This window comes from Athene cunicularia, assembly GCF_003259725.1.
Source record: "Athene cunicularia isolate RWA chromosome 6 unlocalized genomic scaffold, athCun1 chr6_part1, whole genome shotgun sequence".
Classification (NCBI taxonomy): Eukaryota; Metazoa; Chordata; class Aves; order Strigiformes; family Strigidae; genus Athene; species Athene cunicularia.
The window spans coordinates 13,438,342-13,463,332 of record NW_020799105.1 but is presented as its reverse complement, the minus strand read 5'-3'; the positions used below and the strand labels follow the sequence as shown (position 1 = coordinate 13,463,332).

Sequence of the window (24,991 nt, the reverse complement as noted above, 5' to 3'; positions counted from 1 at the left end):
TGCATGAGATGCTTTGAGTTTTCTTGTTAAAACGCTGACAATTTGAAGAAAAGGGTGGGATAAACTCCCCATTTTTGGTGAAATCTGCACCAGTCTAGATGGAATGCAATTAAACTTGTCATGACTTATCCCTCCAGTTGATAATAATGCTTCTCAAGAGCAAATCTGTTTCCTTTGGCACAAAGCAGACTGCACCAAATTGACTGGCATTTTCAAAACAGCTTAATGAGAGAGGAAAAAACACCTTGGAGCATCTTCTAAGGTTTTCACCCTTGACTCTTTTTTGTAACAGTAAGAGCTGAATGCTGCATTATTACCATCTTCCAGGAACAGCAAAGTACAAACATTTCCAGCTAAAGTGCAATTGCAACTTACTATTATTTTTATTATTATTGCTAGATACCTGTACTATTGTATCTTTCTAAGGAAGTGTATGGGAAAACAGAGGGGGGGGGGGAGGTCCATTGGACAAAATAGGTTACATTTCCTCCCCTCCTTTCAACTTCTGAACTCTGACACAAGGATAAAATCTATCAGAAGAAAATGCCATGGATGCCTCTTGCTGAAATAACAGCTGCAATCCGCTTTTTACTATTGACATTGCACAAGACTTAAAGATTTATAAAATCATTAATCGGCGTAGCTCATTTAATCACAGTGTTTATACTTTACTTTGCAGACAATGATCAATTAATTATCCCCTGTTCTATATGTGTGAACAGGAACACACATGCACATACATACACACAAAAGAGAAGTGAGCTGCTCCTTGAAGGTGAGAATTACCCTGGCATGGATTGATGTAAATATTTCAGCTATTTCCACAGTGCCTGCAGCTTGACAGCTGGGCTGAAGAGAGATCTAAACAAACCTTTGTTTCACATTCTAGTAGCAGCTTGTCTTAAAGTATCCTGGAGGAGATTCAGAGGTTGATACAAATCTTATCAACAAGGAATCTAAATATTCTAAGTGAGTAAGTCTAAAAGGCAAACAATGGGGAACCTTTCACTGGCTAATAATTACTATATACAGTGTTTCAAGAAAAAAAAAAAAAAAAGAAAAAAAAAGTATCTTCTTCAAACGTAAACTATTTGATTTAAAACCTCTGTATTTTAACATCAGTGTAACATCATGTATTTTAGCTATTCAATAGCCATTTGAATTTTAAAAAATCAGATGAATCAAAGGAGAATTATCACGGCTCTGCTGTTAATGATTTGCTGTTCCTGCAGCTAATGCCCTGGGATGGGCATTCCCAGCAGACCCAGCTTCTGCTCTTACTTCTGACTGATCTGACAGATGACCTCGAAGGGCCAGAGAAACTGCAGAGTTGCTTCTAGAAATACCTATCTGTAAGTTAGGCACCTACATGTCTTTAATCACCTGCTTGACGTAGATCCTTAGATCTCCCTGAAAGATGAGAGCACTTAGCTTCAAGTCCTTTGGTGTTCTGGAATTGCTACCTCTGAACAGCTGTCTCAAAGTCAAGCCACCACTTAAACCTACAAATACCTGTCTAACAAGGCAGTAAAGCCTACATACATCTTTCTGATAGGATAGCAGAGTTTCCCTACATATGCCAAGTACCTCAGGGAAGGAAGACAAGTCTCCTGTTACACTTTGGAACCTATGAAGAAAGAGCACATCTAAGAAACAAACATGGCAGTTCTGAAATCATGAATGTGTTAATATATGGCTTTCTTTAGAATCAGTGTAATTAAAGCTAACCCTCTGCTATCCTTCGAGGAGTTTTGTTTCAGCTTGCCTTGCCTGCTTCTTAAAAATGAAAGAAACAGAAACAGGACTAAAGAAAGGGGAAAGATAGCAAATCCTAATGTTTATGTAAAGACAACTGCTGTGCCCAAGTGTGCCATCCCCTGTTTAAGATTACAGCTACATCTACCAACACAGGCATGGGAAGGCTCTGAGCCTAGAGGATATGGAGCAACTGGCTGACTGATGCACCCTACTTGGTAAAGAGTGTCCCTGTGTGGCATTCATGGCTCCCAAGCACTCAGCAGCTCATCTCTGGCTGTCTCAGAGTGAAGGCTGATGAAACAGGGTTCTTTCTATACCTGTTTGTGTGTTCATGTGTCCGATTTTAAATTATCTTTTCAAAAAAAGCAACAACACAATGTTGTTTAATTGCCTGCCTCTAACTGCCTCAAAACAGCCTTAATGCTGCTGCATCTTTCTGCACATTTTCTCAACCACAGCACCATCCACACTCCTGTAAGAATGAAAATAAGTGATCTGAAATAGATAAAATCTAGTGTCCCTGTAGAATAACTTTTTTTGTTGGTTTTTGTTGTTGATGCAACTATCATACAAAATAATAATCCATCACTGAATGGGATGCTGAAGATTGTCCATATCTTGCTGCTGAGGGACAAGCAGAACACCCTTGCCTCAGTGGAAGAATGCCTGCCAAAGGGTACACCTGAATAATAAAGATTTGCAGCTGGCTCTGGGCCACACTATACAATATGAGCTCGTGAATGTATTTCTACTCCGTTGTTGCACTCCTCCAGTACTTTAACTTCTCTAGCAGCTTCTGGATGTCTGACAGTCAGTATCGGATTGCTAACAGCACTGCAAAGATTGTGCATTGCAATGTATTCAGTCAGCACAGCAAGTCATTTACTTTCCCTTAACAAGATAACTGGTTGATTAATATACTTTACCCTGGGGTGCACAGCAGATTTATTTCCTTCCCAGATACATGCTGAATACAGGAATGAGGAGTAAACAAGTTTGGTTTCAGTTATTTGCTATTTACTGGAACAATTCCTGAACTTTTTATTCAGGCTTTATTCTAGAGAACTATCATTGAAGCTAATGGCAATTTTGACTAAGAACTTTAAGAATGGATTATTTTACAAAATTTTTAAGTCTAATGACACAAGATACCCATGCTCAGGATTTCTGAGTTCAAACCAGATACAACACATTTGAATAAAATACTTTGATGATCACCATTTCTGCTTTTCTAATGCAGACTACAGATAACAGTGATGTAATCTGAGTACTTATATGGCCTCCTCTTTTTAGTATCTGATTGCTGTTAAGTCTTTAATGTACTTATGCTGACATACTGCTTCCAGCCAGGGCAGTGATTCTCTTCTCATTCTACAAGAGGTCTGGATACAAAGAGTTGCTACATGAATTGCCAAAGTTCACTAAAACACCTCAAAGATACACAGAAGTGAAACTCAGTCCCCCAGGCTCCCAGGACCAGTGTGCTGAGTAAGCCTATAATGTCTGCTCCTTGCTTCTCAGAAACACCAAGGCTTGACTACAGCAGCAGGTTAGAAGTGTGGGAGAAAAGTCACAACCATAAACCAAGTATACTTCAAGCCAACAATCTCTTCATGCATGCTGAAATTCATGGATTGGGAGTATGTGTATTAGTGTATTAGAATGGAGAAAACAAATCTATACTTGACATTCATCTATCAAGGATGTACTTATGTAATTGAATCAATCTTGCATGATGTAGAGGGGTGGCATCTGATAACCTACCAGAGTTCTCTTTGAAGCTCAAACTCAAGTAAATACATAAATTCTCCTAAAAAACTTTAAAACCAGATTATGCATTCATGTACATTTGTCACCTATAAACTAAGAGATTTTTACTCCACCTGCAACTTCATCATCTTTGTAAACGGCTTCTAAATATTTCTGACTAAAACACATTAGAGCAGCTAAAAATAGTGCAGATCCCCAGAATTTATTTTAATGTTTTATTCTAATTTCTCAAATAAATTTGAACCTTGCTTCTGTCCAAAACCATTTATCATGGGAAATCTGTTTGTTTATGAGGGCAATGTAGTTCCACAAAGATTCAGTAAAAATTAAACTCTTCCACTAAGAAAATTCTTTATCAAAAATGTGTTGTTTGATTGCAAAGTAATCTGCTTTGCTTCTCATTTTCCAGTACCAGAAATATTTGCACTATTTTTACTGGAAAATTATTTGCTTATTCTAAAGAGCAGCCAATTATCTTCATCTGATGACATTAAAGTGATCAGCACCTTTCTTACCCACTTTTTCAAAACCCTGTCTAAACAAACATACCTTAAACAAAAAAAAACCCAAAACAAAACAAAAACCCAACAAAACCAAAAAGGCTATTTTCCTAGGAAGACTTTATTCTCTTCCATTTGTATTCCAGCATATGTGGGAGGAGGGAAAGAATGTAAATGTCAGTGTGTTTTTAAGAGCAGTTTATCACGCTGTAAATTTCTATAGCATAGAACATCTTCTAATTCTAGATGGACTGAGATTAGAAGGCTAAAATAAAGTAATGTGCCAAAAACTATATTCAAAATATGCAGAAATAGAAATCAACTCCTTTCTGAGGAGAGCTAGGACCAGAACAGAACATCCCTCAGATACCTATTGACTTCTTAAGGCTTACACAACTTTCAGGTAGGCATGTAGACCCTCAATAGACCTTCAACAGGTGACTCTTTATCTTGCCTGTTTATGAGATATGATTATTTATTACATCATCACAGGATGGCGTATGAGCTCAGGTAAGTTGCACTGAGAATAAACACAATGATCCTACAATTTTCTCAGTGTGAGTGGTTCTACCCTACTTACAGAATCCTTCTGGATACACAACCATCTTTTTAAAAAAAAAAAGAGGAAAAATAATATCAGTGTCAGAACAAAAGGCACTAGAGAAACTCTAATTGTATGGAGAAATCATCATGCCAGGCATAAAATCACTAAAAGATACTAATCCTTCAACTTAACACCAGTACTAAAATACAGAACATTTCCACTTACAAAGTTAAAATCCCCAATCAAAGCCCTAGCTCAGCAATGAACATTTCAAGCACAAGAAAAGGAAAATAAAAGGACAGCATGAAGAGGAAAGAACCTGAGAAAGTAGTCTTGAAGGATGAGTCAATGCATAAAGTACCTCCATATGTCACTTCATACTGCACTGGAGACTCCAAATCAAATTCAAGGCACTGGACTGAAATTAATTTGATGGCACTGACTCAGTAGACTGTTATGCATCAAAACACTGTGCTGATAATTAGATATTTATTGTTCATCACTTGTCAGAACTGGGTTACAGCCAGAGTTCATGGGAATACATTTTTTTCGTTTGAAAAAAGAACAGAGATTCTCTTCAGAGTCCAATTCTAAATCAAGACAATTCTTACAGAGTGTCTTTGACACACCAGTGCCTAATTCTGCATGGCACTGGGGAAGTAAAGTTTTTCTTTATGATTCATACCCAGGTGAAAGACAAAAAGTAAACATTAGGCCTGAATCATTACTGTATTTCTCATTTCTATATTCCAATATAAATCCCTTGAAATTCTGGCCACCAACTTAGAACTGCAGTCATAAACTCAAAAACCACACTCTACCAGGTACTGTTTCTGTCTCTCCTCTTCCTTAAGATACATAACAACCCTTAGATTTTTATTAAGGACAGGACAGCATTTTTCTGCTTTTTTTTTTCCCATGTCAGGAATCATTTCAACAATGGTTAGAAATTTTGCCAGCTTAGCTTTCTCTGTTAGTGGTGCAATTTCTTTGTGCTGACATGGCTATGCCAGCTACTGGCTATGCAATTAGATGCGATCATACTGGCAAGCAAATCTTCTGCCATACAAGAGCTGGTATAAGCTAAATCAGAAAAGTGACTTTTTGCCAGTAGGAATGGTACTTTTAAGCACAGAAGAGGACTAAAGCTCAATATACTCACCCCTTTAATTGAGGGCTGAGAGAACCGCCACAAGATAGGGCATTAATCCAGTGCTTCCAGAGGAAGTCAAATCCTCCAGGAAATAGATAGAAAAGAGCCAAGTCCTAGTAAAGTATAAAAAGCCAAAAGAAAATTTCCTTTTTCATTTTCAGATGGAAAAATCCCTTCAAAGGGTGACTTTATATATAAATGATAAAGGAGCAGTAAAGAAAGGATTGTATTTTGGCAGTGGATTTTACAGTTCACCTGTAAGTCTCGGTGCGTACAAAGCACTCTCCCACACTACCTCTGCTAAAATCTCTCTAAAGGCAAGATGACAGAGAAACAATAATGGGCAGGTCAAAACAGAGTCTTAGGGATTCTACAGTCATTAGTTTCCTGAAGTGAATTGCAGTTATTTTTATGAAAATAGACAATTCTGCCAAAAAAATTCCTAACTCAAGACTATCTATGCTACATGTAACATGTAAGTACGTTACACTCTCAAATCCAAGTAGAATCTATACTCAACTGTGAAAATATATAAATGTCAAATTTGAGAGGGTAAACTTCAGCTATTTTTAAGATGTACAGGTAATACCTAAAATAAAACTGAACTGGGCTTTAAGAATATCGAAATAAAGGCAGGTAATAGGAGAGTATTCTATTGTCCCTAGCAAGCTCTCTGATGAGAAAATCTCTTACTGGGCATTTGAGCACACTTTTCTGTATTACATGATGTACAATGGAAGCTACATGAGCACTACAATGAAGAACCTAGTAGAAGCATGTTTCATGAAACTGCCAAGCTAGGGAAAGAAATTATTTTCAGAAGGACTAGGCTCTCATGAACTGGGCTGAAAAAAATGATACAAGATTGAAAAAATAGTATTTTAGATAATAAATGGGCAGAAAAATTCCAAATCTCCTCCATTAGTTGGGAGAAAACTTTGATTTCAGTAGCTGCCAGCCTGCATAAACCCACATGGTAACACACTGTTCTAAAGCAGATTTCTTTATGAAACTATAGTACCAGTGCTGACAAATAAAGATGGTTATGTATATGTTCAGACACTATAGCAACAAGCATATCAAATTGCATAGAACAGCTCTACTACCAAGTTAGCACGAATGAAATAAAACATCTGCCTATTTTGAGTGTTTAGCTAGCTATTGTTACTACTGAATTGAGTCATATCTCTAATATATTCATTCAAACACCACTCTAAGACTGGAAATTATTTTATTCCCTTTTTACTTGGTATGAGGCATGCAAAAGCTAAGTAACCTGCCCAAGGTCACAGAGAAAGTCTCTTTCGCTCTCTCCTCCCTGTATTTTACAATATCCAAAATGAAACTCTGCTGATTTATACTGGAGACAGCAGCATCCCCTCTACTCCTCCTACTCTCTGTCAGTGGGACCGTCAGTTCTTGGGGGGATTGAAACTTAGCTCAAAACTTGGCTCAATACAAGGACATGTGGGTGTTATCTGACTGTAATCTCTGAGTCAGATATATGAGCTAATCATGCCTTTTGCCCTTGCACTCTTTGCAACTATGAGCTCAAGATGCTAACAGTCTGGAAGCATCACATCCTGACTGCCCATTGTCTGGTCTTTGATTGTTGACAACTTAAAACAATGGTGATTAAAAATATGTATGTACAGAAAAGCAGTACTTTCACTACTACATGCAAGGCTTAAACAAGATACATTTGCCTTTGCCTCCCTCTGCAAATAATCTTGGTTGCACATCTCTCTTACATTTATGAACAGTCTTCTGAGATGACTGACAACGGAGGTAACTGACATATAATGTGAATCTTCCCACTGTTGTCCGTTCCAAGATGTGCAGTTTAATAAAATTCTGCTCAGTCAGACATAAAATCAAATTAGAAGAGTTCACTCTGAAGAGAAAGAACTAAATTTGAAACAAATAAAGCAGTGCATAATTCACTTTTAATGGGATAAGTTCCTAAAACCACACTAATCATAATTCTAACAAAATAATACATTACATTACAAGTTCACCACATCACTGTTCAGTATGCAGCAGAGCAGTAGAGCTTCAGCCACATGAGGGATTTGCCCCACATGCAAAGTGAGCAAGCTTTTTTTTTTGCAGTGGGAATTTGATCAGCAGAGCACTTTTATTTATTAATAATTATACCTTATGGCCATACAACACATTTTGTTCATACCACATGTGTTCACAAAGACCTTCACCCATCACTGAAATCCCTGGGTTAACACACAATGTATTTCTCCACAAAGACCTGCAGTATTGCTCAATGGTTTAGAAAAGAACCGAAAGATGCTGTATCTTTTAACTGCACAAATTCAGAAGGAAAGTAATGACTCAAACAAGGAAGTTGGCTAACCCTGAAATAACATTTCCTATGTTTGGCAAAAATGCCATTGGATTTTTATTGACCATAAGTATTCAAGACCGTGGGTTTGGATCTGATTTTTAAGACAGCATTTTTCATCAGCACTCCACCTCACAACTGAGAATTCCTGAATTAAAGGAGAAAGTATGACTGCCTGCTTTGCAGCTACTCTTCAAAGTCTCAGGATGTCCACACTTATTTGGTACATGAGAGTTGATAGGTTATAACTCAAGATGCTGTGGCTACGGGGCACAGATAAATCAGAAACAAGAAAAGAGCTTAATAATTTCTATAACATGGGACATCTTTCTACACCTTTATTAAAGTGTTCAACTCTGAAAAGTCACTCTAAAAAAACCAACATACATCATGTTGCATATTCAATACTTCTCAGCAAATGTCTGATAAAAAAATGTGCCCTGCTGGCAGGTTAAGAGATATTTTTGTATGGGATTTTAAAGTCAAGCTGGGTTCTTCCTGTACTGTCAGCAATCAGAATTTTCTGACTGAAACGTAGCGAATCATTCTTTTAATCACATAGCATGGATGTAGCATGCTTTTACAGCTGCATCATTTTTAAAGAACTAACAGGTGAGAAATAGTGAGAAAGCTAATAAAAAGGATACAATCAAATACACATCAGGAACAGGTAAAGTAAGCAGATGCTTTTCTTCATGAATCTATATACAGTGATCCTTAACAAAAATTTCCATTTATATATCCAGCTCATCCTGAAACACTGTTCCCTGCATAAACCATCTTTTATTTAAAAGACCATTTACAAAAAAAAAAAAAAAAAAAGAGTAACAGAAGACAAAACTACAATGCACACAATACAAATGGAATTATTTTTTCCTTATACAAACATTATGGCTCTGCATGAGGAAGCAGCAAGGTGAATACCCAACATATCAAACTGCAGGTTGCTGACACTGGGCTGAACCATTTCCAGACATGGGTTATTTCTAAATTCCAAAGATGTTTTTAATACTCAATACTCAATCCACATTGTTTTTTGCACTCCATTTTATTAATACAATTTGATGTGAGGGAATTTAAGTTACATAATATTCACACACAGAAATCACAGACACACACTCACAATCTTCACCGTCAATAAATATCCTTTTCTCCAGCATGATGACTATACACATATAGTAACAGCTATGTATGGCAGGCAAGAGATTAAGATCGTTTCAAAGCAGATACATGCAATGGCTATGCCCTTGTCACAGGGCAAGATGTGGATGAAGACTGAGAGTGAGGAGGTGTGATTTATGCATGCAGACACAACACGGAGAAATCAGTAGTCCTCTGACCTAGTAAATTTGTATCCCTCAGCTCCTGCAGTCTCTGACTCTGAATACAGGGGTTGTTACACCAACTAGGCACAGGCCAAGTCATCAGCAATTCCCCACTCCTGCAAATGAGCAGAGACTGAACTGAACTGAGCTGACTTCCATAGAAAAAGATGTTGATTGCCTTTAAGCTTGAGGGGATTTACCAAAATTTTAAAAAAGAAAGGAAAAAAAAAAAAAAAAGGAATTATCAGACCTTATAGGGGAGCAGTGCCTTAAACACTGGCTGTTATATTCACCAGACAGCAAACTCACTAAGCAAGATTAAACTCACTAAAGCAAGAATAATTATATTGGGATGACAAAAATTTAAAATTCCAGAAATGGGGGCTGAATTGCTGCTGTTTACCATAATTCTATATTTCAGTCAGGATCAAACCCTACACTCACTACACTGCCCAGAACAGGGTCTGGTGAAGCAACCATCCTGGTGCATACGACTAGGCTCCCTACAGAAGGTTAACATTATTGCTGCCCATTAATTTCCTTCTGCTGGAGGTGTTCCTCAGGCTCACTCTTTCACCAGAGAAGTCTGGAACATGATAGCATCAGTTCTGTAAGTTATTAGCAAGCATTTTGCTTCAGTGAGTATCAGAGTATCATTTTACAAAACAGATATTACCATCACACCAAGGAAAACCACTCCAAATAATAATAAAATTACTTGTACAAGGTTATCCAGACTCTTAGCAGAAAAAGCTCAGCTAGTACATTTAACTTGTGAGACCTATGCCAATGACCTATGCAGTAGGACATACAGCCCTTTGAGGAAATGAGCTGGGGGATATCCTCCATCTCTGGTTACCTCTCCTTACCTGCACCCTGCTATGAAAGAGCCCTATTTCAGTCATTGTGGAGGACTCAAAAACTCTGTGGCAAAACAAAAAATAGTTCAGAAATGTTGATAATAAAGCCCTGAGCATTTTATTTTTGTCTTTTCTTTACCATCAGTCTGAGGGAAACCTTCATTTCAGCACTGTTCCACAGGAAATTGGTGCAAAAGATCTCATTAACAATTCTAGGTATAATAATTAAATTTTATATAGCCAAAGTCTGACTTAAATCTAGGAAAATAATAAAAATAGGAGTTGCCATAGAAGGACTGCTGCATAGACAGAAAGACTGTGCCAGTGGCTAGTATAGTGACATTTTCTTGGGCAAGCAGCTAAATACCTCTATATCTCAGTTCTTCACTTCTAAATAAGGATAATAGATAAACAGGAGAACACTAATGATAAGGAAAGATATGAAATAGAATCGATGTGAAAATTTAACAAATTGGGTTTGTGCATGGGTAAAGCACAGTAAATTTGAAGCTATTTTTGCCACATTTTAAGATAAAAAACTATTTCACTGACAGTATTTCAGTGCTATGCAACAAAGATTACATTTTACCAAACAAAGGCATAATACACCATACACCACCTTCAGATTAAATTGCAGATCTATTTTTTTCCTACAAAACAATAAAGAGAGACAAACCCTGACTTGATAACATCTGCTGAGCTTTTTCTCAAGACAGAATGGGATTCAGATCACATTCTACTCTCCACTGAGCAACACCCAACATAGGCATCAAGACTATTAGGTATTTAAGACCAAGATGTTAATCATACCTAGAGCTGGCAAACTGTAACTATCCCTACAGTCACCAGAGAGGAGACAAATTTCCCAGTTTTACACCTAAGGCTGAAGCCCAAAGACATTCCTTTTTTGTTATATTTGATGGCAATGTTTGCACTACAGGAGTATAGTCTCTCCTTGATTCTACAACATAGATTTTATTGGTATCACTGGGATTAAGGGACATCTGACACAGTTTTAAAAAGGTAAGTATCACAAAAATTATTTTTTGGTAAAGTTCAGCACAAAAGCATGAACACATGAAGACAAATATGGCTCAGAGAGCAACATATCTAAGTCACACAAACTCTGTAGGATTCATTCTGTCAAAAGTCACCCTGAGCACAAATGGAATCAAACAAGGATTTTCCTTCATGTCCTGCCCATAACAGGCATGTTTAAAAGGACAAAAAAGCATTTCCAAAAGTCTAACGCTGACTTGAAGACTGATCTATGACATGAATAAAGTAAACCAAACCTTTAATTTTATTTTGCAGAGTTGTCCAGGTACCAGTAACCAGAATATAAAAATCAACTAATCAGATGCTATTGTTCTCTTTCGGTGAGTCAGTGCTGCCATCTAAAGCTATCTAAGGGGCATGCAAAAGAAATTTAAAGTCATGCATCTAAATAACATTCAGGAAGCACATCTGAGTAGACAGAAAATGCAGGGTAAGTCAAATATGTTAATAAGATACAACAAAACAATGATACTGAAGTACCTGAAGAAGCAATTCTTTCTCTATCACTTCACCTGTCTTGCTGATAAGCTGCTTCTGTAGTCTCTGTATTTTCTGAATCAGCTCATAGGTACTTGGGTCACTGGCCTAGACAAGAGCAAAGCAGTCTCAAAAATTTTACATTATAACAAGTTAGTGTTTCTTGAATGCAAATGAAAACCATAATGTCTAAGTGTTCAAAAGTGACAAATATAAAATGGGGGGAGGCAAGGGGGGAGTGTTTGGTGTATTTTTAAATGGTATGTATACAAGCAGTCCTGAAACTGGAGTCTCTGCCTCTTGAAGATCAGCTGGACCATGCTTGTGTTTAACACTATTACCCTCATGAATCCTTCTCAAAACAATTAATATAAACAGAAGCCCTTCACAGCTTAACCCTCAAATCAACAAAGACTGGTAGAACCACATGGCAGGGGAAAAGAAAAAGGAGGTTAGTATATAATTTTTAGCGGAAACTGAAACTGCCCACTGACAAATGAAGAGCAGTGCAAGTACTTCCCACGATTTCAAGAACTTCAAACAGTGCCAACTGAGTTTTAAGGAGAGAAAAATTTTTCCCCCGGACAAAAGAAAGAGTAATATAGTCTTAAAACAGGTTGAGAAGTTAAGAGGAAGAAATTATGGGGGTACATTTATGAAATATTATGAGGCTTTAAAGTGTCCATACGTGTGGAATCTCATTCTTCAATGGAATTAAGCGCTTAAAAAAGGTGACAGACTGTAGGCACTATACTGCTGCCCTCTGTCTACATAGCCTGTGAAGACCAGGAGCTAGTAGATATCTGTCTCCCCTTTCCATTCTTTTGTCACAAATTGTACCTGAAGAGAGCTCTAAGGAGCAAACAATTCTGTGAGGAGCAGCCAACAAAGCTTACTTTCCCACCACTTTGTATCTTCTTGTTGAATCCTTTAATAAAGGGCAAACTGACTGAAGCTTTTTCCCACTTGGGGATTCACAACACCTCTCTCCCATGTGGCTTCTCCTCTCTCGTGTGGTGTCTCAATAAGGATTAAACTCACACTGCAGTACAGGTTCCAATAAAGTCCTGCTCTCTGTATAATTTGCTTGATCTTATAAGGAACTTGGTATCTCATGGCTCTTAATCTTTTGTTTGATTTTATCTAAATTGACTAATCAATTCAAGTGTAACTGGAACACTAACACAGATACACATGCACTGCTTACAACACAACATCATTTCCTGAGAAACCAGGCTAAAAAGTAGTTCAGTCCCCATGACCCACTCAGTCCTTGATTTTTTTATAGCACTGTCCAAACATCTTGCCAATGTGTGAGTACTGTATTGATATGAGGGTATTTGTCCATTAGGAATTGAACCAAAACCCCATAAGGATTATTTCATATGGATCTTGCCATCTGCTGGCCTTTCTGTGTTCCAAATACAAACCAGTGACCTAGAATGGAAAGAAGTAATTTCTCTTTATCAGTCTCTTCATACATTAATTTTTGCAGCACTGGATGTTCTGACTGGCCTGATTTTCCTTTGTTACAAGGTGCTGCTGGAGATTGTACCTAGCTGTCTTTAACCTAGTTCAGCATTCTGCATTTTATTTCCCTTCCATGAGAACAGCTAAGCACACTGATCAGCTTTAATCTCAGCATGGAAAGATCAGAAATGAACTGTCATGTTAGTAAGCACAGCCAAAATATTCAGCTCTGCTTCTGTAGGGACTAGCATGTTACCACTCATTATTAGAGCAGCTAAGCAACCCAAACTGGCATCAGATCAGAGATCCATGCCATAGAAAAATCTCAGCTGGCTCTAACTTTCTTTGAAAATATTCAGTGATGCCAGTTGATGTTCACATATTTGGTCTGTGCTTGAAGGATTTTTTTTTCCCCTTCATTTGGCAGGTTCAAATAGTGTGAAAATTTAGATTTGCTGTTTAGGTAACAGTTGAACTTACACTACCTGGAATGGCTATCTTTGGAAGCCCACCACTGTTTATGTGGAGACTCTTCCTTTGCTCACAGATGTAATTTATATTTTGACTTCATGTCTGTCCGTTCCCCAGTCTACCTGTTCTATGAGCCTTTCTAATTCTGGGTTTCTTCCCATATATATATCTCTCTAATTGGTGAGGGTAGGACTGTATCTTTTCCCTATCATCCTCTTTCTCATCATGCATGTTAAGGAACCACCTTCTCCTAAATTCACCTTATGCATTCTTATTCCCTTTAGCATTTGTCTGGCTCTACAAATCCCTCTGAAATTTTTCATTGAGAAAGTGACACAAAAATAACCCTGACTGCATTGTGCAAGGAAACCATTCAGCAGTTAACCATTTGACTGGTACTATGGAAATTTCGGTCTGTCTGCCCCTCCACATAATTTGCATAACAGTGAACACAATAGGCTTTGTGCTGTGTCACTGATTTGGTAATATGGGCTTTGGGAACTTGAAATGCTGACACATCACCTCTAATTTTCTCCATCTGTGAACATTCAAGGGATTCTCCAGTTCTCCTTCCAAAAGTTTGCATCGAGTTTGTTCCTTTAATAGTTCCTTCCGCATGTGATGAACCTCCTGTCTTAAGACCAGTATAAAACAAAAAGAAAAAATAACACACCAAAACTACATCAGTGTGACCAAAGCTCTAATAGGGACATTAACAAATCATTCTCCCATGCACTACAGCACTGGCAAAGTGACTCTTGTGATTAATAGTCAACACTGATATCACTGAACAGGTGGAACCATAAGATAACACAGACATCTTCACTCGCTTTAGTGGGAATGGCTCAAAAAAGGGACTTTTTGTCAGTTCCTGGGGACTCTATTCCACAGCCTACTGAATCTCACTGCCCACATCTTACCATACACATTAAGGCCAGAAGGACATCATCTAGAATAATCTACAAATCAGTTATGGAGTCATGCCCTGTTACCCTGGTATTGAATCTAACAGCTTGCGCTTGAAAGAAATTTTTAAATCTACATGGCTCACACAATCCAGTAAATAAAACACACTCTAGGACCTACATATGATGATGCTGTTCTTTAGAGAACCCAAATTTGATTTATTACTTCTCCTCAAGGAATTTCAGGGGTGATTTACTGCTGAATCTAAAATTAATTGAGCACTCGCAAGATGCTTTGACAACTAAGCTCTTATGGTGGGGATGGGGGGTTGAGGGGCAGGAAAAAAAAGACACGTTTTGTAATGGTCCAACCCTTACACTTTAGTGGGTGGATTATGTAAGTGCTCCAAGGGGAAAGGGTGTGTAGGGTCACCATGTTCCTACTCCACCACTGAATCTTTTCCTGATAAGCTCAGAGTTGCATTTAGCTCTCTAAAGAGAAAAGGGCCTTTTTAACTGTGAGTTGGACAAGGTTATGAAAGAGGAAAAAACCCACATCTCCAATTGGCAAATCAAGAAAGCTAATTAGCAGCACTAGTGATAAATGGAGTCTTTCGACAGGCAGTTTTCATAATGGTTCTGGACTTCATTAAAGTCTGTGACTGCTGCTGCAGTTAGCAAGAATTGATCCACCCATCATGGCATGCAGCGCAGTATACTTCAATTCCATCACTGAGTTTCAATACAGTAACAGACTTTCAGCTGAATGCATTCGGGCACTAAGTTCAAATCCTATTCCTGTCTGCAGTCAGTCGATGAAAACTGCAATTGCTAATGTTTTGTATCCAGTTCTCTTTTCTGTTACACCAAATCAAACTGGCATACTTCCACTGGAGTCAATGGGACTGACCACAGACTGAAGTTCATTTGTTATGGTGAAAGCCATGGAATTATACTGATATAGTTAAGCTAAAGATCTCACCCAAAACTGTGGTGGCTACATAGAATTAGTATGACTGTTATCTGCTATAAACATAGTTGTCTCTCCTTACAAACCAGGACTGATTCTATAGAAACTTACAATAGTTTCCCATCAGCAAAGTCTACACCTCAAATATAGGAGAGTAAAAAAGAAGGGAAGCATTAAGCCAGAGGAGGAGGAGATAAATCAGGCTGGGACTATTAAACTTCTGTTTTAAAGAAACACAACCTTCAATGAAAATTTAACTAAATCTTTCTCAGAGAGCAAGTCTGCATATAAATCTGGAAGGAGAGAGCTCTGAAAATGTGCAGAGGTTTGTTATAAATATGTCAAGTATTCCCCATCCTCTGTGGATTACCTAATAAAAAGCAGTTCCACTAATTTGGGCCTTGGGTACCACTAAGTAGCTCACTGAACTATGAACACCTTTTCTGCTGATGTCTGTCAGGTTTATTCTGTAGGCAGTAACTCACAGTACAAGGGGAAATACAGAAACTATTTCAACTTTGGCCAAGATGTCTTTTTTCCTCCTTTCCTCCTTCCTATATTTTAATTTTCTTAATTGCTGATAAATTGTTTCATAAATTTAATCCAGTCTGTGTTTGAGGTCAAACCAAACAATCCCCTTCTCCAAGGTGTAATGTTTGTTGATGGAAATCTTTACCATGCATAAAACATATTTTCTGTCTCAAACACAGAAACATGGGTGCAGTCACTATGGAAATGTATTCAATCAGATTTTCTACCTGAGCTCCTCTACATTAGCCACACTCTTGCCAAGTATTCCCTTCTCACGCCGTAGTTTTTTGATCTCCAGCTTGAGAAGTCGGATGTCTTCTATTCTCTGTTGGTATTGGGTTTCACCGTTGTTTAAGATGGACTGCTGGATTTTTATCTTTTCATAGAGCAGAGCTACTTCATCATTGCGCTGAACAAGCTGGGACCCCAGGATATCTCTCTCATTGGTAATCTAAGGGTGCAGGGCACAGCGATAGTTATAGTTCCTCAGTACAATTCCAAAGTATTGTGACTATATTTGCATCAGTCAAAATCACGTGCATTAAGAGGTTTCGCTGTTACTAGTGAAAGAAATATGGCAAGGGCCTAATAGTTTCCCCTATAAGGGTTCAGACACCTGAATAGGTTAAACTATGTATTCCGTTCACTTCAGTATATTAACTTTTTTTGTTTCAACAGCACTACAAAGCTTGAGTAGTACCACATTTACAGTAGCTGAGGATGCTGATCTCAAAAATACACTGGACAAATGAAGGAACAGAATGCAGTGTGTTTGAAAAGCCAAATTAGAGATCCCTACCTGGTCACATTCCTTCTTCTGCTTCAGCCTCTCAGTATCAGCTTCAGCAATGATTTTTAGGAGTTTTCTCTCTTCTGCCTCCTGATTTTCTATAAAGTGTTTCGTTTCCAGAGCCTGATTTTTCATCTTAAGCAGTTCAGTCTGATGGAGTCAAAGAATATAGGTAAACTGCACTTAGTAACAACTTCCCATTACATAAACCTGGGATTAAAAGTTAGAATTTTAATAAAATCTCATACATTCTTTTCGTTTCCTGAGAGGTACATATTTTGTTAGTTTTTTGAGAATAAATCACTAATACAAGCAAGCATGAAGACCCATAGAGAAATGTTGGAAACAGTATTTTAATATAATTGCATTATACACACTAGAAATTTGAATGGATTTTTATCTATGACAATGGTTCAAGTTGCAATTCGGGGATGTCTCATTTAATAACAAATTTTAAAAAATTAAATAGGGCATATTTGGAAAGCTTTTCAATGGTGTTGTTATTTAAAGTTCAAAGTCAGTCTGGGATGTGAGAAAGTATAATTCACCTTGCTGGAAAGGGCAACAATCTATGCTATGTAATACAATCAGCATCAGCTCAGGTCAGGCTTCAGACTGGAATAACAGAATTGGTGGAGAAGATGGCAACCAGGCATGGAACAGGAAAATTAAAGATATTTAGCACTTTTTTAGTGGATGTGTAGATGAGGAAGACTGGGAAAAGAGGGGCTGTCTGTAAGCGCCGGAGAAGTAACACACTGTTACAGTTATTGCACACCACTAACATAAACTAACGGTAAAATGTGCCCAATAATTCTATCCCACTCTCATGAACTCTATAATTTAAGGCAAGGCATATATGTAGATAAAAACTAGTAAGGTCTTCTTGGATTATTAGAAATTTCTATCATTGCTAGGCAATTAGTTAGAGCTAAGATGGAACTAGCTGACTACAGTCCATTTTCACAGATAAGAAAACTTTCAAGCCTTGATACAAAGACTGTCACAACTCTGACCCTTACAAAGGATGATGTTGCAGCTGCCTTTTGGGAAAGAGCATCATCCAATGCTGAAAGAACAAGGCTGTGATGGAGGCTGCATCTGCAAAAACATTAATTTAAGACAAACAGTTCCATCACCATAATAAAATAGCTTGTTCCATTCTTATTTTCTTTAATAAAATTCTCATTTTCCCCTATGTGCAACACTCATATCTCTCTTACTCAGTGTTAGATGTTCATCAGAATCCATCAGCCGAATAAAAATGCAAGCCACTTCATACTGAAATGCAATCAACACTGTGCAAAAGCTGTCTACAAATGTAAAACTGCTCATGCGTTTGGCATTGCTGGATAATATTTTTTTAATATATCAAAATTCTATGTTCTCCTTATGTCAGAAAAAATATGAGTTGTAAACAAGAAGTCGCATTAGATGTTGGCAGCAAACATTCATATAAACAAATCTCTTCACTGGAATGCACTAAGTTAAAATAAATCTGAACTGCCTTGTACAGTAAGGAACATAAATACTTTAAGCCACACAAAGGCCCCACAAGATAACAGGACTTCCAAGTAGATTAAATATGCTAAAAACAACGGTATGAGGTTGTGTGTACATTAGGTAAGAGAAAAGGAAATGAATAAACACAGTCACTGTGCAAGCAGAAAAATGGTCAGGTCTGAAACTGCTGTAAATCAGCACAGCTCATTTCAAGTTGGGTCGGAGAGTTTGTAAGAACTGAAAAATAGTTAGGAAGAAAGAAGAATTTATATGGGACCTATGCAATATCTCAAAGCAAATTCAAACCAAATCCTTGTTTAGATCCTGAAATATTAGTGTAAGTGAAGAGGAGTTTTTATTTGTTCTAGAGGTGGGAGGAAAGTATAAATTTTCTAGAAGATGACTGGGGCTGGACACAGAATGCTGAAATACCAGTAAGTCAGATTTTACATCCAGATTTCTAGAAAATGTTAAAAAAGACATGCATAAACATCTATAAAAATATACAAAAGCACCTGACAGCAGCTCAGACATGGAGGGCCATAGTTCTTACAGCTTTCAGATATGTATTTTTCAACATTTGGATGCTTTGTCAAACCAGTCTGATTTGCAAGCCTGTATAAAGGCCAACTGAAACGAAAAGATGGCATTGTATGGAGCTTGCATCAGGCATCCTCTGTTTCATTTACCATGATTACACATTTTTAAGGCCTTTATGATAGCTGAGGTAAGCATAAATCCAATTACTGTATAATATCATTCCTATGAATCCCAGTCCTCCATGATTTAGTGCAGTCTTTAAACTGATTTTCTAGGAACAGCTTGCTTGCTTCCTTCACATAAGCACAAACAGGACAAATTGAAGCCAGCTTGCTACACAAGTAATTGGGTTCTTTTGTGCCTGTGTCAATCGGCTCCCTCTTTGAATTCTCTTTTGCTTTAGCATTCAGCAGAGACACTCAGGTGGAGGACCACAATGCCCTGAAGCTAGTCAGTAATGTGATGTCAGTGTATGGACATACTTGCTAGTGAATAATTGAGTGGGTAAACCATGTAGCAATCATATGTTTGTCAAACAGATGGCAGACAGTTCTGAGGTGATGAGACCAAATTGGGAACTAGTTAAGGCAGAAAGCTGCACAGAGGAAATGAGACGCTGTTTGACTTCTCCATCACTGATAGAACAACTCTGAGACAGATCAGGTACAAGAACACAAATTCATCACCTTTTTACAAAGCTCTATTGACATCTTGTCATAACTGTAATGTGCTGAGAGGGGCAGAAAACTCAAGGAGTCATTGCAGTATAGCAATAAACTGACAAAAGAAAACATTGTGGAAAGTGGCAGGGGACTTTTGTTTTGGGGGACTGTTGCTTGTTTCCTGGTTTTGTTTTTTTTCTAGTGCTTAGTGAAGAGAAAAAAATAAGCTGCTGTGGACACTAACTCCTTAAATCTTTCACAAGTGCAGCAAATGGAGTTGAGATATCGCCACAAATCTAATAGCTTATCTAAGGATGGGCTGCAGCCAGTGCTGAGAAGAACCACCAGAGCTTCGAGCTCAGATTTCGTTTGATTTAAAACAGATTCTTGCTGCTTTATACCACAATATTAAAATAACTTTCTGTGCAGAGGGACCCACTAAAAGGCACTGCCTAATTCCCAGAGGACTAATGCTTGCTAGTCACACAGAAATACAAGGTTATGAAGTGTAACATAATGGGGTTTGTATTTAAAAACAGGAGAGAGAAAAAAGTTTTTAAAAAGAAAAACTTGAATTATAAGGGTCTATATTAAAAAGTTTGCTAGAATCAGGCTATCCCCAAATCCACATTTCTACAAGCAAAATGGAACTTTTCTGTGAAAATGTTCAGTCACCAAGAGATTTAAAGCTTCCAACAGACAATCCAGAACCTTTCTGGTTATAATTATAGGGAGGGACTAAATTTGTCAGATACATGGAAGATTTGTTTAACTAATACCTCTGGAGGGTACTGAGATCTTGTGCTTACAGAATAGTTTATTAAAATACAGCAAAACAACTACCACAGACCAGGAACATAATGCAGTCTGAAAAAATATGGAAACCATTCTTTGTAAGAAGGCATATATGTAAAGGGTCTTACTTTCAATGATTCCTTCTCCTTCTCTGTTTTCTGATGTTCTAGATGTGCTTTCACAAGGGCTGCTTCTTTATCTGTGATCTCCTCTTTCAGCTGATCCACCTGATGTGTCAGAGTTTTCAGTTTCTCCTTCATTTCTGCTATCTCATCCTAATAGGACAGAAGTGTGATCACGGAGAGGGATCAAAAAAGAGCAAGTCTGTGATTAGGAGTTCAGGATATTTTGATGTTGGAAAATGTAATCACAGTGCTTGAGGGAAGGTCTGTTGTACATACTACAAGACATTATTTTTTTATCCAACAGACCAAACGAGTTTCATTAAATGACAACTTCTTGCTTATGCTAGCATGATAGTGCAGTAAAAAAGTCTTTATAAGACACATTGGCAAAAATAATGACCATCAATTATGAGTATAACAAGCCATTTAAAGTGCTGGACACATGATAAGAATTAGCAGTCAATCGAAATTAATAAGATTCTGATCCTATTCATTTGTATTCATGCTTCCAGTAATGTGTTTTTCAATAAGGTTGTGTGCAGTTGGGCACAAATGTTTGGAGAGAAGCTGGTTTTGTGTAAATGAACATACCCATAAGTAAGAAACCCCCCTGCAAGGGAGCACAGGAAATGCTTATGTTCATTCTCTCTTGCACATAGGTGCAAGGGGGGAAACAGTGTGCTCAGAGATTGAGAAGTCCCTGATAAGTGCATATTTAGCATATGTTTTAAGATCAAAACACAGATCAAAAAGCCTCAGAGCACTACAGAGAGATCAGGTCACTAGGAATACTTCTACTCACAGCACAGAGCTGCCTGCCCGTACAAAATTAAGAAACAGTTTCAACTCCTTGCAGTGACAGCGCATGTTGTGACATGAAATGGAAGCTAATAAATTCAGTGCTTAGACAGACATGCTCTTCTGTAGCTAATGGAAGTAGCTTTAGAAGGCGTTACTCCTCTGCCAGAGGCTGCCACCTCATAGAGAAGACATCATAACCTTTCATGTGTATATACTCTGTTTCAGTACAAAACCAGCATGGCTTAGATCTATTTCAGCACTGTCCACCATACGTGTGGATTTACTTGACAAATGAGTGATGTCTTCTTACATTAAATGCTTAACATAGTTAAGCAACGTCTTGAATCATGGCAGTTTTCAAAACACTACAGAGAAAATACTGATTAGTAATCTGACAGCCCTCAAAACTAAAATACATGGATTCCAATTTACTTGGCAAATTAAATGAACCAGAAATAAATGTAGCAATATACTATTAGGCCCACCTGTTTGCATGTTCAGTCACTCCTGTGAATGTAAAAGTCATATTAAAAGCTATCTTTGCTAAATAGCTTATAAATCTCTTCAATATTGTAAAAGATGAGAGAGATTTAAAATATGGTGCCCAGACATATACCCAAATACATTCCTAATTCTGTATTTAATGAATAGTAAGAACACACAATTTTTGCAAACAGGTCTCCTAATCAACTTTCTTAAACAAATGAGCTCCTAATACCAAAAGAAACCCCAAGGATTAAAGCATCATATACTATCTCATATCAACAGCCTGCCAGCACATCTTTTCCAAGAGATTTTACTGAGCTGAATATTACTTTGGAGATCATTAACAAGGTGGGCAACAGGAGATCTTTCCACATTAAGCAATCCAAAAACACTTACATATAACTTTATCTAAACAAGCTTGTGAAAATTTGTTTTACTTCCCAAAGGGAAAAAGAATTTACCATAATTTTAAACCCAACACTTTTTTTTTTTCTTTTCATGGCTGGATGACCTCTTACTGAACTATGAATGGCTATTTTTTCACTGCTACAAATAACATTGCCTTGGCCAAAATATCTTTTTGAGTCAGCTATCTTCTTACACAGGACTTACCAAAAAAATTTTTATGGTAAGCAAAGCAAGCTATTAGTCTAAACACTAGCCTCTAACAACTGAAATCATGAACAGCATTGTGTAATGCACCATTTAATATTCAAAACCTGAAAAGGCTGATGAGTTCACTGCTTCATTTTATAATTCAGCACATAGATGCTAGTTGTTTATAGGTAAGCAAATTTATGTTTTATATTTTAAAAATAAAAATATTTTTTAAATCATCAGTGTGGCAATTTTTTCCCCTTAATTCTCCTAAGAAATTGTTTGGGAGCAGTGAGAATCCCAGCACTGCATCCACTGATGAAAGGCAGACAGAAGTCAAGTAAAGTGTCCCACATAAATGGCTAAATGGTTCATTCATAATCAAATTCAGCACACAGTTGGATAGGAGCTTGGACAGTTCATTGCCATCTGCTTCTCAAGCAAAACACCTACCTATTCAAACCAAAGTGTAAATTTGTAATCTACTACACAGGTTTATGTTATAAATCCTTACTCTGAAATAACCCAAGGCTGTTAATCACAGCTATCCAAGGACCCATTCTCTGCCAATTGCAGTAGGATTTGTGTAATGTTTTAGATCTTTACATCGGAATAGCAGAATGTATCCTTGAGTGATCTGTTCTCTTCCTCTAGTATTGTTAGTAAGATCCCCAAGAAAGAGATATGAATGGAGAGAATCATTATCTGAGGAAAATTACACTATCTGAAATGAACAAGTGAGGTGGAAGCATTATGTTCTGTAAGAAAATTCCACTTCAGCTAGGAAAGTGTTCCTCTCTGCTTTCTAAATCATGATTCATGATCATGTGCATACTCATTCAGGGCTAAGGAGCCAATCTTATTCCCCTTATACCCTATTTCCCATACATGCAGACAACTCCTAAAGAGATAAAACAGAGTAAAGCCAGGATGGAAAGGAAAAAATTTCTTCTCTGATAAGGTTTTCTGATTCCAGTGTACCATGGTTTTATGCATGGTTTAAAGCAGGAATATTGCCACATGATGACTGTGGACTCCGATTTCCAGTCTAAATACAAACTGTCCAGATAAAATATGAGGAACCTAAAACATTCATTTCCCCAAAACACACAGAAATGAAGAAACCACTTCTGACATTTATCCAGTGTGCTTTCCTTCTAACAAATTCAAATTAGATCTGGGAAAAAAACAAAACCAAACCAAGAGTAGAGAAAGAAACACAAGGAAAAACTTCTCCTTCTACCTTAGCTTCAATCAGATTTTTTCTGTACAGGTTCTTCTCTGTTCTCACAGCTTCACAGTGGTTTTGTTGCTGTTTTAATTTAATCCCAGACTCTTCTATTTTCTTCTCATAGTCACAGATTTGCATTTCCCGCATTTCAAGATCTTTCAGGTGCTGGAGGACCTGGAACAGAAAGAAGGAAGTGAACATGATTAAACCATCATTAGAAGATTATAAGGATGGGGCAGAGTTTGTGATTTTCTTCTAAGATGACAAGTTTAAATCCCTGTGATAAGAAGTTTTAGCTACAGCTAAAAATCACTTCAGACCAAGTACAAGTTTAGCCTTTCTGGATTGCTTATATGGGACATTTTATTTTAATCTGATACCTATGTTTTGTTCAAGACTAAAATTTATAGATGGGCACATATTTAATTTAAAATACTGAATACTACTGAAAATATTGCCACTGAGTGGGTTCAATAAATTCAGCATAAATATTCATCAAGAATAGCCTTAGGTTACTTATAGACTTTGTATGTTGTTTGATGTCAGCTGTGTGATAAGATGAATAACATGTACTCCAGTATTCTAACAACTCACATCTTTTATAAATGAACACATGATCACAAATTTTTGATTATTTCAAACTGTTGATATATAATTAAAATAATAAGAAAGTCAGTTAATGTAACTTACACTTGGTCTAAATAAGCAGGTAATCATCACTAGTTGCTTCTATGAAGGATTAGAAATAATGATGTGAAGATTACCTAAAGAGAATGGAGTACTGTAGACCACTAAAAGATGATGATCACATGCAGTATCAATAAACAAAAATACAAAATTTTATAGACACCTTTGTTAAACAGTTGCCACCATAACAATACATAAAAGTTACTACATTAAAGGAGCAAAAATACAAATAGTTGCTAATCCTTATGATGGGCTTCCTAATTATGTTTTTTAAAACCTAAGAAACTTCCTCCTGCTGTACAAAGTTGAAAACCAAGGAGCGCTAAAAGCAATATTCAAACTGAATCCAGCATTACAAAGAGAGATGATTAAAAGAAATAAAATGAAAACTAAGAAGTACACACATCAAGAACATAATTTTTCAGGTTCATTGCCTGTGGGACAAAACAATGCCACACTTAAAGCTGGGAAAAAGATCAAGCATTAAGGAAAAAGCTGAGGAATCACATGGACAAAATCCAAGACAGAAGCCCATTTACAACTGCATTTCATATCCAGTTCTCTTGACTCTGTTTCCAAAGGTAGCAGTTTGAAGATTTATATTCATATGTCAAAGCAGAAGAGT

The 24,991-nt window shown here is 37.2% G+C and overlaps 1 protein-coding gene across 1 annotated transcript in view; it reads right to left on the bottom strand.

The window, feature by feature from the left end:
• Positions 1–24,991, bottom strand: part of CFAP58 (cilia and flagella associated protein 58) — a 61,497-nt gene that overhangs the window by 11,848 nt on the left and 24,658 nt on the right. Inside the window, exons 10-15 of the mRNA XM_026851295.1 lie at positions 23,692–23,853; positions 20,568–20,714; positions 16,949–17,089; positions 16,377–16,600; positions 14,266–14,377; positions 11,806–11,910 (exon numbers count right to left, since the gene is read on the bottom strand). Of these exons, the coding sequence (XP_026707096.1) occupies positions 11,806–11,910; positions 14,266–14,377; positions 16,377–16,600; positions 16,949–17,089; positions 20,568–20,714; positions 23,692–23,853 (891 nt within the window). The remainder of the gene's footprint in view (positions 1–11,805; positions 11,911–14,265; positions 14,378–16,376; positions 16,601–16,948; positions 17,090–20,567; positions 20,715–23,691; positions 23,854–24,991) is intronic.